This window comes from Phacochoerus africanus, chromosome 2 (genome assembly GCF_016906955.1).
Source record: "Phacochoerus africanus isolate WHEZ1 chromosome 2, ROS_Pafr_v1, whole genome shotgun sequence".
Classification (NCBI taxonomy): Eukaryota; Metazoa; Chordata; class Mammalia; order Artiodactyla; family Suidae; genus Phacochoerus; species Phacochoerus africanus.
This window is the reverse complement of record NC_062545.1, coordinates 184,200,464-184,215,345: the sequence shown is the minus strand read 5'-3', so window position 1 is coordinate 184,215,345 and position 14,882 is coordinate 184,200,464. Positions and strand designations below refer to the sequence as shown.

General features: G+C 44.3%; 1 protein-coding gene across 4 annotated transcripts in view; it reads right to left on the bottom strand.

The window, feature by feature from the left end:
• Positions 1 to 9,906, bottom strand: part of PTGDR (prostaglandin D2 receptor) — a 50,375-nt gene extending 40,469 nt beyond the window's left edge. For 2 of the 4 annotated variants that reach the window (XM_047767336.1, XM_047767335.1), the window contains exons 1-2: positions 8,948 to 9,906; positions 2,023 to 2,281 (exon numbers count right to left, since the gene is read on the bottom strand). In XM_047767336.1, the coding sequence (XP_047623292.1) occupies positions 2,042 to 2,281; positions 8,948 to 9,781 (1,074 nt within the window). In that variant the 5' untranslated portion in view covers positions 9,782 to 9,906 and the 3' untranslated portion in view covers positions 2,023 to 2,041. Of the gene's footprint in view, positions 1 to 1,650; positions 2,282 to 5,631; positions 6,125 to 8,947 lie in introns of those variants that run through there. The other 2 variants (XM_047767334.1, XM_047767337.1) reach the window with 2 other exon arrangements.
• Positions 9,907 to 14,882: the final 4,976 nt, after the last annotated feature.

The window sequence follows — 14,882 nt, the reverse complement described above, 5'->3', positions numbered from 1 at the left end:
TATTATTAAGTTATATTTATTGATTCATCTGGGACTTTTTCAAATGATCTTGACAATTACTGTAACACACCTTCCAAAAGAGCACAAAAAACATGTACTTTCTTTGACAATAAAACACATATGTACTTACACATCAAATATACAAATGAGAGTTCAACTTGAAAACAAGTGCATTTTTCCTCACATCATAGTCTTCTATTGTAATTCATGTATTCCTAATTAGGGCATTTCACAGTTTTGCCACATACAGAAAAATACACATATTTATTGTGTGTATGTAATAGACATATTATCCAGGTTAATGCCACTTCTGAGATAAACAAGAGCTGAGCAATGGGGCTTCTGCTAAGCCAGAAATAAGGCAAATACTCTGGTCGTTGGAAGGGATGGCTGAATGGGCCTCTGGGTCTCTTCAAATGTAGTTTGCTCTCTAGCTCGGCATCTGAGTGTGTCCAGTGCAAAGGGACCCCAGAGATGCTGAAACCCCTCTGGCGCCACCGTGTGTTCTTTTACCAAAAGTGCAAGTTCTTCCCTGAGTCTATAGGTTGGGTCTATAAGTCTGTGGTTTAAACCATGCCGCTGTATTTTCCCCACTTTCCCTTTTGGTCATAGATAGTGTTGCTAACCTTTGTAAACATTTAAATGTACAATTAAAGTGCTTTATTGTGCTCCATCTGAGCCACATCCTGCTCCAGTTTGAAAGCGTAGCTTCTGGGAACCTTGGTAAGATCTTACCATATCCACCAAGGGCAGAAGAAGGAGATGGTTAAGGTCATTGGTCTGGCTCTCAGCTGAGGCTGACTGAGCCCGGGTGGGCTTGTCGCTGTGCTGACCACCCCACTACCTCACGGTCACACATAGTAAATACAGCTCTTGGGGAGGTCATAAATCATTGTTTTTTTAAAGAACCATAAATTCCTCCACCATCAAAGAATCCATCAATATGATAAACCTACAAAATGGAGGTTCCGAAAACTGAAATAACATTTTGTGGCCCACTCCCAAATTTTCATTCCTACTGACACTCCTACCTCCCGACATAAGAAACTGGACTTCAAAGGATACAAAAATAATGTTTTCTTCTCTGAGTTTTAGGCCATAGTCATATCTTGCCTTGTGTTTACTTATTTATAGCCTCACCCTTTCACACAAGGCAGTGAGCATTCTCCCAGATGGTGTCTGGGGAACCACTGTCCAAATGCCTGACCTGATTATATTTCTTTTTTCTTTTTTTTTGTCTTTTTTAGGACCACACCCTGCAACATATGGAAGTTCTCAGGCTAGGTAACAAATTGGAGCACATGCGGGCCTACACCACAGTCACAGCAGTATAGGATCCGAGCCACGTCAACAACCTATAGCACAGCTCGTGGCAATGCCAGATCCTTAACCCACTGAGCCAGGACAGGGATTGAACCTGCATCCTCATGGATACTAGTCGGATTCCATACCGCTGTACCCCGACGGGAACTCCTGACCTGGTTACATTTCCCACCCCCTCTTCTCAGAGGAGCATCTATAATTCAGGCTATACTTGCATCAGTCGGCAACGAAAAGAGTTAGACAGGAGCAATTGTGATACAAAATAAACAAATCAGGTTTCACTAGAAATGAAGAAGGTAAGAAACTTAAAAAAAAACACCCATCACATAATCATGAACAGTGGTGTTTCCACTAGATTTAAATAAAGACCCCGAGGCCCCAAGTCTTCTCTAAAAACTTAGGGATACCATGGACACACCCATGCACACACATTGGAACAATTAGTATCATTGCTGAAAGATTTTTAACATTGTCTGCAACAGGTGAAACTGTAGTTGCTATTCATAACTCAAAAGGAAAAAAAAATCCACTGAACTGGTTCATGAATACAGAGTGACAACACATCATGAAGGTTAATCAAATACTTTTGAAAGTATGTTTAGACATTTTGTGATGGGACCTAACTTCGAAGGCTAAAAACTCTCAGGTTTTTTGGATTGTGGTTCTTTGCCAGAAAATGTGAGATTTTCCTGAGCTTACCAGAGAGAGTGAAACACGGTCACAGACTGGACTCCATGTTAGTTCGGTAAGAATTGCTGTGCCAATTTCTGTACATAAGAGGCCTTATGAAAATCTTGTGGAAAAACATCCGAAACACTGATGTTCTGAAAATGATGAAAATCCAAGGGTCCACAATTGAGATGGCAGACAGAAAGCGCAAAGCCTGGAGGTCTTTGACTTGTTCAGAGGTCTCACTTTTCTCGTGAACAGCTTTGAAGGCTCCATAGTAAGCACGATACTGATTTAAAGAAAAACATTCCATTAGGATAGCGAAAAGGTCTATGGCTGCCGATGAATCCACTTACCTCACTTAGGAAACGTTACTTTTCTGGAAAAGTATGGCAGAATATTCATTTGGGGTAAATTTATAAGCATCTAAGGTTACTGCAGTGGATGGATGCAAGTGAGGAATGTGGGAGATGCAGGGCCGACCTTGGTGGCTTAATGGAAGCCAGATCCTCTCGGGAGCCTGGGGCTAAGGTGCTGGAGCCAGTCTACGCTTGGCGAGCACTGCAGGGGTGGCTGTGCAGAGGAAAGACTTAAGTGGGACAGATCCAGTCCATAGAATCTTTTATAAACAGGGTCACCACACTCCCATAGCTACAGATTCTCTTCCTTGCTTTCTTCTGCCTGCTTCCTAGTCTCCTTTTTTTTGCACAGAACAAAGTCATATTTGTGGGAGTTCCCGTTGTGACTCAGCAGGTTAAGAATCCGACTAGTATCCATAAGAATGTGGGTTCAGTCCCTGGCCTTCCTCACTTAGTTAAGGATCTGGCATTGCCACAAGCTGTTGCAGTGGCTGAGATCCAGTTTTGCTGTAGCTGTGACATAGTCTGGCAGCTGCAGCTTGACCCCTAGCCTGGGATCTTCCATATGCCGCAGGCGTGGCCCTTAAAAAAAAAAGTCATATTTGTGAAATGTCAGATGTGTGGAGACACCAATGAAACAAACTTTTTTTCCCTTTCTCTGATATTTTTTTTGGCGGCTTGGGGAGCCGGGGGCTGCTTTTGCATTGGGCGTAAGTTCCCGGGCCAGGGATAGAAACTGTGCTACAGCAGTGACCCAAGCCACAGCAGTGACCTAAGCCATAGCATTAACAATGGCGAATCCTTAACCTGCTGAGCACCAAGGGAACTCCTCTAAATTTTTTTTTTTTTTTTTACTGAAGCGTAGCTGATTTACAATGTTTCAGGTGTATAGCAAAGTGATTCAGGTGTATCTATATTCTTTTTCAGATTCTTTTCCATTATAGGTTATTACGAGATATTAAATATAGTTCCCAATGCTACATGATAGTTTCTTGTTTATCTGTTTTATACATAGTAGTGTATATATGTTAATCACAATTTATCCCTCCCCCTTGGTAACCGTAAATTTGCTTTCTATGTCTGCAAGTCTATTTGAAATAGAATTTTTTTTAATCAATGCGAGGAGACAGGAAATATTTCAATGGAAAGACAGAAAATAACGCATGTAAAGTACTCCGTCTTAGCACAAATCTTATCTTTCTGTGATTGGCATCCTCTTTTCAGACTAGGAAGGGAAAAAAACTCATACAGAGAGATAAGCCTGCTTACCTCTACCCAGTCATGCCTGCTGTCTTGCTCTTTCCTGAGGTCTCTGAGGCCTCCTGGGAGCCCACCAAGCTGCCTCATCCCTTTATCCTTCCTGCCATTCGGCCAAGAAAGACAGCACTTCCCACTTGGTTGGAAGCCAGCTACTTTTTTCTCTTACATCCCCCTTGCCCACTAAGATTCTAAATCCATAATGGGACAAAAATGGGCTCTAAAGGGCCAGGAAATATGCAAACTCAACATTAACGGGAGGGGATGTGAATAAGTGCACAGACCAGACCCATTCAGGCAATCGAGGGATACAAGAAGAGATGCGTGTTCCCATAAGTGTTTCCTTACCTTTTTATTCTCTTTTCTGCAGAGCATTTCAGTGACTCATATACTCCCATTCAGTGCACTTAGCAAGACAAACTATCTGGAAGACCTCTCCCATCATCACTGCTTAGTAATACTAAGAGTAATAATAATGGCTAATGCCTACACAGAGCTTAATATTCCCAGGCACGGCTCTAAGCATTTTACTTTAAAAACTTCATTTCATCCTCACAGAAGTCCTGTGAGGTAGATGGGCCCCAGGACTGAGAACAGCTGTGACTTGTTAGGCTGAGTAAATTGGGCCTTGGTTCTCTTTGACAGTTTAAGGAGAAAGTTAATGGCAGGAGCTGAGCTCTGCTGGAGTTAAAAACAAAAAACAAAACAAAACAAAACACAATAAGATGACAACATCAATCACTCCTGGGGTCAAGGAGACCTTTCCCAACTACACATAAGCAGAGCAGAAAGACTCCTAGGGGTTCAAAAGGGATGGTATGCCAGGCCATAATAAGTCCTGATAACCATCCCATAACCATCCCATAAACCCTTGCTCTGGAATCTATCTTGGCCAAATGATGTGCAGGTATATCAGGAATGGCTCTGAGAAATAAAACAAGATAATTGGCCAAAGGGGGAAAAAGACTCAGAAGAACTGGCCTATATAAGTGGTTTAAATCACCTCATCGGTGGCTCCTCATTCAGGAAGACATCCACACCTACACTCCATCTTTGGGTGTGTGTTACTGTCTTGCTTCTCTTTCTTCTTCTATTTTGGCTCACCCCATGGCATATGGAAATTCCCAGGCCAGGGATCCAATCTGAGCCACAGCTGCAACCTACACCACAGCTGCAACCTACACCACAGCTGCTGGCAATGCTGGATTCTTAACTCACTTCCCTGGGTTGGGGATAGAACCCTTGCCACCACAGAGACGACACCACCAGGGGAACACCTTTACTTTTATTTTTTGAGCTTATTAGAAATGACATAAATTTATTCATTTATGACAGTGACCAAAGTACCTATTCTATTAATTGTCACCAGATGTCAGTTTGACCACAATCTAGACTTTTGAAACATCTCTGCTAATCAATAGTATTCTCTAGATCATGCATTATGAACTGCTCCTAGAAGAGAGGGCTTTAATAATGAATAACCTCAGAATGCACACCCAGCTTGTTTAAAGTACACAGTTGCTTTGAACACCAAAGAGAATTGGTGTGAGAAGGGCCAATTCTGTTGGAATTAGAAGTCCAAGAAAATACTTTGCTGTTGTCAGCTCTCTAGAAACTTACCTTGGCTGGACATCTCTGCCCAGGAGAGCAACATTGATTCGTGTCCTCTCCCATCCAGTTCATCCATCACAACACCCTAGACCTGACTTTCTGTTCTAGCTCTTTAAGTCCATTTCTTTCCCTTTCTTTCTTTCCTCCCTCCCTCCCTCCCTCCCTCCCTCCCTCCCTCTCTCTCTCTCTCTCTCTCTCTCTCTCTCTCTCTCTCTCTCTTTCTTTCTTTCTTTCTTTCTTTCTTTCTTTCTTTCTTTCTTTCTTTCTTTCTTTCTTTCTTTCTTTCTTTCTTTCTTTCTTTTTGCCTACATTGCAGACTCAGCTCGGATCCTGCCTTGCTGTGGCTGTGGCATAGGCTGGCAGCTACAGCTCCAATTAGATCCCTAGCCTGGGAACTTCCATATGCCTTGGGTGTGGCCATAAAAAGACCAAAAAAAAAAAATCATATTCTGACAAACTTGTCACTGGCTTCATGAAATGCAATATTTATGCTCTGAGCAAGATTTGAAAAAAGAATGCCCTTCCCACAGAGCCTTATGTTTTCCAATCACTAAATCCATTCCCCAGAAGTGATTTTCAAAGAGTGGAGGTCGCAATACTCTTTCAATATGTCTTTGGGGTCAAAACTATTTTCATAAAAAGATGTTCCTTGTCTTTTTCACTTTCAGAGGCTGCCTGATGTGTAATGAATGACATCACTACTCCCATGGGTAATAGAATATGTGCTATGTACTCTTGGATTTTCTAGATCTTTCTAAGATAACAGGGTAAACATATTAACATTTTCAGAGACTGTTCTCAGCACTTCTGTGCTCTTACCATGCTTTTTCCTATGTTCCCTGCTATAATCACTCTAACTTTATTATCATTCACTAAACCATCTTGAAATCCCAGTTTTCCTTCACCTATGCAAAGACACAAGAAATAAGCACATTTTAACTTGTTTTACAATAATAACTAACATTTTTCTTATTTTTAACTTCTAATATCATAAATACTAGTAGACATAATCCACATTAATAAAAGATCTTTGGGTCTTTAATAATTTCTAAGAGTAAAAAGGGGGTCCTTAAACTAGAACAAGTTTGAGAACCAGTGCCTTAAAACATTACTCTATCTCTTGAGATTATATTTCTTAATTTTATATGTCCTGGAGGCAATAATAAGTAGAAATTATAATTAGTAATAATAATTAGTGATACTAATTTTTGAGGCCAGGCACCTGGTTAGGTACTATATAGAAAGAGATATCCTTATAAATATGTGTGTGTATATATCTTTATATATATTATATATAAAACTTTGAATCATATATACATATCTTCACAACTATCTTACAGAGGAAGAAAAGTTATACATGTTACAGATGAGGAAACCGAGGTTAGAAAGATTAAGTTGCTATTGTAGTAAGTGATGAGACCTGATTCAAACCTATGTCTAATGCTAAAGCCCTTATCCTTTCTAGAAAATGATAGTTCCTATGAAGAATGTTGTCCACATTGCATGTCTTCGGAACTTTACAAGTTTTTTAGAAACTCATTTTCAAATCCTTCATTTCCTTCCATCCTCACAAGCCCCTTTGTGTTATTCATATTTCCTTAGGGATGTGTCAAATGCAGTGTTTTTCCAACATATTATTCTGCTTTCTGGATTATTCTTACTAAAACATTTATTTAAACACAGGACGTGATATTCATGCATTTGACTACTTTCTGCTTTTGTCACAGTACAGGTAAGTAAGGCTTAGAGCAGGGGTCTGAAAACATATTCTGTAAAGGGCTGAACATTCAGTTTTATGGGCCAAGAAGCAGATAGTGAATATTTAGTAGGTAATTTATTAACATGAGAGAAAACACATTTCCACAATTTTTCTTTTCTTTTTAGGGCTGAACCTGTGGCACATGGAAATTCCTGGGCTAGGGGTAGAATCAGAGCTGAAGCTGCAGGCCTAGGCCATAGCCACAGCAACACAGGATCCCAGCTATATCTGTAACCTATGCTGCAGCTTGGGGCAACCCTGGATCCTTAATCCACTGAGCGAGGCCAGGGATTGAACCTGCATCCTCATGGATACAATGTTGGGTCCTAAACCCACTAAGAACAATGGGAACTCTCATATCCACAATTTTAATTGATGAAATTCAAAATATAATAATAATAATAATGTATATTTTTTGGTAATACATGTCTACAAAGGAGAAGAGCCAGTCTTCCTTTTTCTTGGAATCACATTTGACTCAGCTGGGGTTCAGAGTTGGTGTGCCCTATCATTAAATGTACGGTAAATGTTCATTTATAAAAACTATTCTTAGCTCCAGGGCTGTACAAAAACTGTGAGGCAGGACATATTTGACCCATGGTTTGCTAACTCCTGCTTTACAGTGTGGTTCTCCAAATGTGACCCCGCATTAGCAGACACTGAATTCTTCAGAAATGAAATGTCTGACTCAGAAACTGTAGAATAGAACCCAGTCATCTCTGTTTTTAAAAGTTCTGCTGATGAATCCGAGTGTGCTACGTTTGAAAACCACTGCTAAATATTTATGCCTATATCTCTATAGGCAGAGATATCTAGATTTATTTATTTATTTGGGGGAGTTCTGATCCTAACCCCGCACAATAATGCTACAGACGACTTTTTGCCCAAGGCATTTTCATTTAAGGGAAATGTCACATTATATTTTACCTTCATTCACCCTTGAAAGTAATGTCCAAAACTACCACAGTGCCACATGAAACTTAACTTTTCTATTCATGGAAGCCTCAGGATCCCAAAGATATTGACTTGGCTATGAAATGCTGTTCATGTTAAACAAGTATACTGTGGAGTTGGGAGGGGGAGAGGAGCAATGCTGGAAAAGTTTTCTCAAACTTCGGCCACTCCTAGAGGCCTTGGGCAGGGCCATAGGAAGAAATACCTTCAAAACGAAGAGGTAATTCAATCTGCTCCACCACCCCCATTAATAAATTGAAACCCAAGACAACGGCTTTCATGTCACCTAGCTCGCCAAGATAGAGGTGAAACCTGTCAAGACAGGTTATCAGAACTACACGGCCAGCTGAAACGTACTTACACTCTTGCTAGTTCCAACAGCCTTTCGCCTTTGCTGCCATCGTCCCCCTGCAGGGGCAGCACCAGAAAGGGCCCCAGCCGCTCCTCAAAGTTTACTCATGAGTTTAAAAAAACAATACCTATGCCTTTAGTCATTTACCCATGCAAATCACTTTGCAGGATTACACCTTCCCTTATTCTCTTTCCTCACCAACACTGGGAAGAAGAACTCCCAGATGCCGTTTGCCCATTTCTGATACCACTAAAATCGTGGGCGGGCCTAACGAAATAAATCATCATTTAGCCATCGGGAAGTGATAGAGGACTCTTACTGCCAAGTTCTGCTCTTCAAAGTTTTGAAGTGCAAAAATAACCTCGAGATCTTCCCAGAGGAAAGCAGAGAGGAGGGGGTTCTGCCAAATGGAGAGGTTTTGCAGGATTAAGGGGACACCGTCCGGCTCAGACTTTTCCTTTCTTTCCCTCTTTTCACTCAATAAACCCGGTTCCGTCTCCACGAGGCTATGAAGGGAGACGAATCGGGGAGCGCAGCAACAAATCCTCCTAGCCCAGGACGCAGCTCCTCTTGCGCCGCATTCGACGCGCTCTACCCTTCCCTCCCGGCACCCGCGGCTCCACGCGCTCCTCTCTCCCACAGCCTTGGCGCCGAGCGACTCACAATTAAAGGCAGGGAGCACATCGTGAAGAGCACGGTCATGAGGGCTAGCAGCAGGAGGTGATCCAGCTCCTCCAGAGGCTGCGAGGTCTCCTCCTCCTCGCCGGCGCGGGTCTCCGCGTGGTACCTGGGGCTAGAGCGCGGAAGCCGCCGCAACCGCTGGTGCATCGCGTAGAGGTTGCGCATGGCGCTCAGGTTGCACAGCACGATGGCGAGGACCAGCAGCAGCATAAGGCTTGCGTAGAGCACTGAGTAGCTCAGCACTGACACCGAGCGCTCTTCGTGGACCATCTGGATGAAGCACCAGGTGCCGGGGCAGTACTGCACGAACTTCCCGAAGCCCGCAAAGGGCAGCGCGCAGAAAGCCAGGCAGAAGGCGCTCACGACGGGAGCCACTAGTGCACCCCGGCGCGGGGTGATGTACCGCCGGTAGAAGAAGGGGTGCCCTAGGGAGAGCCAGCACTCCAGGGCCATGGCCAGCAGCTGCAGAGTCGAGGCGAGCCCGAAGAAAGACATGAAGAAGGCGAAGCCTTGGCACAGAGAGCTGCCCGACGGCACGAGACCCCGCAGGCTCCGGTTTTGCGCGTAGGCGGCCAACACGAAGGGGCTCACAAGAGACTTGCCCAGCAAGTCGGTGATCGTCAGGCCGCACACCAGCACGTAGAAAACCGAGGGCGGCGGGCGCGGCGGGCAAGACCACAACCCCGAGCGCGCCAGCAACCCCAGGGCCAGCAGGTTGCCCAAGAGGCCAGCGCTGAAGAGCACTCCGCCCATCGTAGCAGAGTTGCCCTTCTCCACCGACGTGGTGTTGTGGCAGCGGTAGATCGGCGGCCTCATGGCCTGGAGGCGCGGCGCGTCTGGCCGAGGCGGAGGCTGCGGGAGGGCCGGGCGGGGAGCCAGGTGTGTAGGAGCCCCTAGCTCCGTGCGCGGCTATGCGGGAGACTTGCGCCGCCAACAGAGCTCTGCTGGCGGAGGGGTGTTCCCCACAGCAGGCGCCTCCTATCTAAACTCTAGGGTCACACCCCGTCCCCGCCCCGGGTGGGGGGGGGGGGGTGGCGGGGCGGGACGCACAGGCCGGTGCTCACCCAGCGGTGGCTTTGCAGGGCCCAGAGGAGCGCAGGGAAGAGCTCTGGGTCCTGAGAAGATACAGACCCCCAAGCCCAGAGTCGGAAAGAAAGAAGCAAAGTAGGCAGAGTCCCAGCATCCAAGACCAGTCCTCCCTGGAGGCAAGAGACCTAATGAAGCAGCTACTAAGGAGGAGAGGGGCAGGAAAAGGTGGTGGTGGTGTGGTGGGACTCTGGTGGGGGCCGAGAACTCTGAAGTTGAGCTGGAAGGGGAGGCTGAGAAAGCACTACTACTGGTTTTTAAGAGTTGGTTAAGGAGGGAAAAGGGTAACTGATATTTGCATAATGGAGGCATAGCTCCGTTCTCTTCTGCATCCTGAAACGGGAATGATGAGCTTGATTGCATCAGTGGGGAAAACTCGGAAGGTTGTCATCTCTCAAGGGGACAGAGCTAGTACTTGACCGAAGTACTAGATCCTGGAACCGGGATTGTCTGTTTATAGAGTCCATTTGTCTTGCTTCCATAGCTTCTTCTCTCAAGATTTCAGGGACGTGGCTCCAGGGAAAACCAAGAGCATGAATCACAATGGTTGTGTCATTGTGGGTAGACACATTGTGTCATTGTGTCAGGGTGGGTAGAGGGTGTTTAAGATCCCTGATGCTGCCATCAGACCTGGGTTGAAGTCCTGCTTCTGCTACTCACTACCCATGTGACCCTGAGGGACTTGATTAAATTCACAAGAGTAACATCTTAGCTCTTTCCAGACAAAGGGATAACATATGAAAAGTGCAGACACCTAGGAAGTGCTCAGTGCAACACAATTGTTAGGCTTCTCCCTTGCTTTAGGAGGACTGTTTAGTAGCTAATGTTTAACTGTGGTTTTTAGTTTGGATTTTGAAACCAGAAAATAGTAGACTTGGTTTGGTTGGAGCTTTTTCACTCTGGTTTGTGACTGCTAGAAAGCATTTCTAACCTTCTGGTCTTTGGCTTGGCTGCATCATAGAGGCAAGGGAGTGCATGGTGATAAGCATGGCTTATTTCTTTAACTCACACTTGATACCCTGGGAGAGAAACTGGCTTGAGTGTGGAATTTCAGTGGGATGACTGGGGCCCTATTACATAAGCAAATTATGCCTTGGCTTGAAGACGTTCATTTTAACGCCCAGTGCCTGTTCTGGATAGACTCGGGAAGAGAGTAAGACCCTTGGGCTTTGGATGTAAAAGCCTTAAGGGCAGCCTGAGAAGCTGCTTTCAGACTGAAAACCTGGCCAGTAATTCAGGCCATGGGGTGGAGACAAAGAGTCCCAGCTTTGGAATTAGATGGTTGTGAACTCCTGCACTCGCTGTGTGACCCTGGGGGTTAAGTTTACCCAATCTCTCTGAATTTGTTTCCTAATAAATAGAATATGGGGTTTATGCCAACCTCATTGAGTTGTTGTGAAATTGAGAAAGTCTTAAATGTTTGGCATACAGTAATAAAAATAATAAGAGCTTACACTTGTAGGCTTCTGTTTATTTGGGCTGAGCACTCTCTAATCCTTTCACATCTGTTGACTCAATTAATAGGTTACCTCAGCCCCTGACAATGATGGATTTAGAAGCACTTCATTTGAGTTGATGAAGGTGAAGAAGTAGAAGGCTCGATACTCAAAAGGCCCAAGAATCTGAGATCTCCTCTCCAGACAGACAGACACACAGATATACAATTTATATGAATTACAGCATGTTCACAGTATCCTGAAGTCCCGCTATGCTGCCTTGAGGAGGCCCAGGGGACTCTAGCTCAAGACTCCTCCTCTAATGACATTGTACAGGGATGTTCTCTGAAGCTTACCTACTCCCATTTTTTGCAGTTTGATTTCTCTCTTCCAGCTGCTTTGACCCCCACACCCTTTCCAAGAATGTGAACTGTTGTGTTTATTTATTTATGCTTTTTAGGGCTGCACATGTGGCATATGGAAGTTCCTAGGCTAGGGGTTGAATCAGAGCTGCAGCTGCTGGCCTATGCCACAGCCGCAGGAACACAGGATCTGAGCTGCATCTGCGACCCACACCACAGCTCACGTCAATACCAGATCCTTAACTCACTGAGCAGGGCCAGGGATCAAACCCAAATCCTCATGGACACCAGTCCCGCTTGTTTCCATTGAGCCACAGTGGGAACCTGTACCCAACTTTTTAGAAACAACTCCGAAGTGTGGCTGAAGGGGCAGCTGTGGATCCTTGACGTGGTCTCTATATATCAGGCTTCAAAGGATGATGGCTTTGAACGGATACAATTCAGGAAACCACATGCTTCCTCCTGGCCAATGTAGATGGCTTTTACCATGGGGTTTCCGGCTGCTTTCCTGCCTGTTTGCTCTTGTTCACTCTGCCCTGTTCTCAGCCCTAACTTTGGAGTCTCCTGTCCCTCCTAAGAAATCTTATTTTACAACTCTACTGTTCAGCCCAGAAAAGTATCATTTGTTCGAATCGAGTATTTTGTGGGCTCTTACTTTATGCCGGGCATGGGAGTGAGGTGTGTGGACCCTGAGGAGCACTCAGCAAAGAAGGGAAGACAAATGTCATGTGACTTTTACATGGTTATACATTTTAGTATCATTTTCAAAGTAGCAAGGCTAAGCTGCTTGTTTTTTTTTCCTCTAAGAGAGAACCTTCTAATGAAGATATCTTGGGCCCACTTACATAGTAAAGCTATCTTCATTATCTGCAAAGCTGTACAAGGCTTCCTAATTGGGTTATAAGACAAATCTTCTGAAAAATATACATGGTAATATGTGAACATCTCTGAATATGTAATTATATTATGGGCCTGTAAATGCAGAAACTATCTTTTCTCATGGATAAGAACCAGAGGTTGACATAGGCAAATAAAACATTGACTTAAACTTGAGAAGGGAAGGTCAAAAAATTTCTTCTTGGGTTTGTGATATTTTCCGTATGGTATCTGTAATAATTGTCTAAAAAAGATTTTAAACAGAGAACAAGTGTATGCTTATGGCCAGATTGTTTTGGAAGAGGAGATCAGGAAAAAGAATAATATTTCCTGGATCCATCTTGGCCATTCTAATCCATCCCTCATTCCTACCGACCTTTAAGCAATATTTTGGGCTGGGGGTTGTGAAGAGCAGAGAATAGAGAGGAGGAAAGCTAAAAAAGTAAAGGACAGACTCAGCTGCCGATTTTGGAGCATGTGCAGTGTGCTAGAGGCCAAGCTAGATGCTCTTCACGTGCACTGGGTAAGGTGGCAAGACAGCAGTGTGGTGGTGATGGGCAGGGTCTTTGGAGTCATTCTCAGCATTGATTTTTTTTGCTGCCAAAGCAAGTGATTAAATCCTCCAGAGATCCTGGGGAGTGGGTGTCTTGGCCAACCTGAGTTGACCTTCTGTGTCCACATGTAAATCAGGATCAGGGACTGTATGTTTGGGACTGGGAGAAAACATACTCTCAGTTATAGTTTTGCTGTAGTTTAGTTTTTAAAGTTATGAAAAATCAGAATGAATTTTTGAAAAATGTCTTTGGCTGATGACCTGGGAATAAAGGAATGGTGGAATCACACATCCCTTATCTCAATTTTATGTTTGACAGTTCACTGATTATGGAGATTTTTTTAGCAGTTTGTGGTTCTGAGGGTTGTTGATGGCAGGTGTGGCTGCTTTGTTCCTTGTGAGGCAGACTGTTGATGGAGATTAGCCTGCAGGTGATTTATTAGGGCGTGCTTTGGGGATTAACACCTGTGAAAGAGAAGCAGGATAGGGCAGAGGAAGAAGTTAGGCTGTGATACTGTTTTGATAGCAGGCCTGAACCCACCCAACTGGAAGTTCAGAAGCTGAAAGGGGCCTTCACACTTGCCCTGAACTAGGGGTGAGGGTGTTATGGCCTTGCATGGGCAAGCACTGGGGCCCAGGGGAGGGCTCATGGCTTTGGGTGCAGCAACTCTTTTGAGACAAGGCAACACCTGGAGGTGCTGACAGCTAAGGGCCGTGTGCCAGTGGCCAGAGGAGGAAGCCCTTTTGTCCAAAAGGGGGTCTGTGTGGCACATCACAGCGTTTACCACCAGGATGGTGCTGGTGGGCATCTCAGCTGAGACCCAGAAGCAGTGGCTCTTATCTCAGGTTTATTGTTTTTTGTATTTTTATTTTTTTATTATTCAATGAATTTTATTACGTTTATAGTTGTACAACGGTCATCACAGCCAAATTTTAAGCATTTCCTCCCTAAACTTCTTTCTGTAACCCCAGGGTAGATAGCCCAACACCTAGGTCATGGAATTCTAATGCAATTTTTTCTTTTTCATTTTTTCTTTTTATAGCCGCACCTGCAGCATATGGATATTCCCAGACTAGGGATCAAATCAGAGCTGCAGTTGCTGACCTTCGCTGCAGTTCATGGCAATACCAGACCCTTAACCCACTGAGCGAGGCCAGGGATCAAACCTGCATCCTCATGGACACTATGTTGGGTTCTTAACCCAGTGAGCCACAGTGGAAATTCCTGATGCAATTTTTTCATTCATACTTTTTTGTATCTAGATTTTCTCAGCATAGTCTTGGATTTTTATTTCAACAGTCTTCTTCAGCTTCTTCCCAGAAGTCCCTCACCCTCATCTCCAAACCTAATAAAGCCTTGGGTTCCCTCAAAGCCCCATCACATTTACTATGTTTTCTTAGGGATTGCATGTTGGGGTGTGAGTTTCTCAAGGATAGGGGCACTGTGTCTTATTCAGCTTTGTCTCCGAGGTCCCAGCACACACTGCTAGGCACACAATAGGCTCTCAAGAGATATTTACCAAATGACTGAATGACCATGATGCCTTCTATCATTTTTCCTGTCCTGAAAGTCTCTATCCTGAGTCTTAAAGCAATTTTTATCT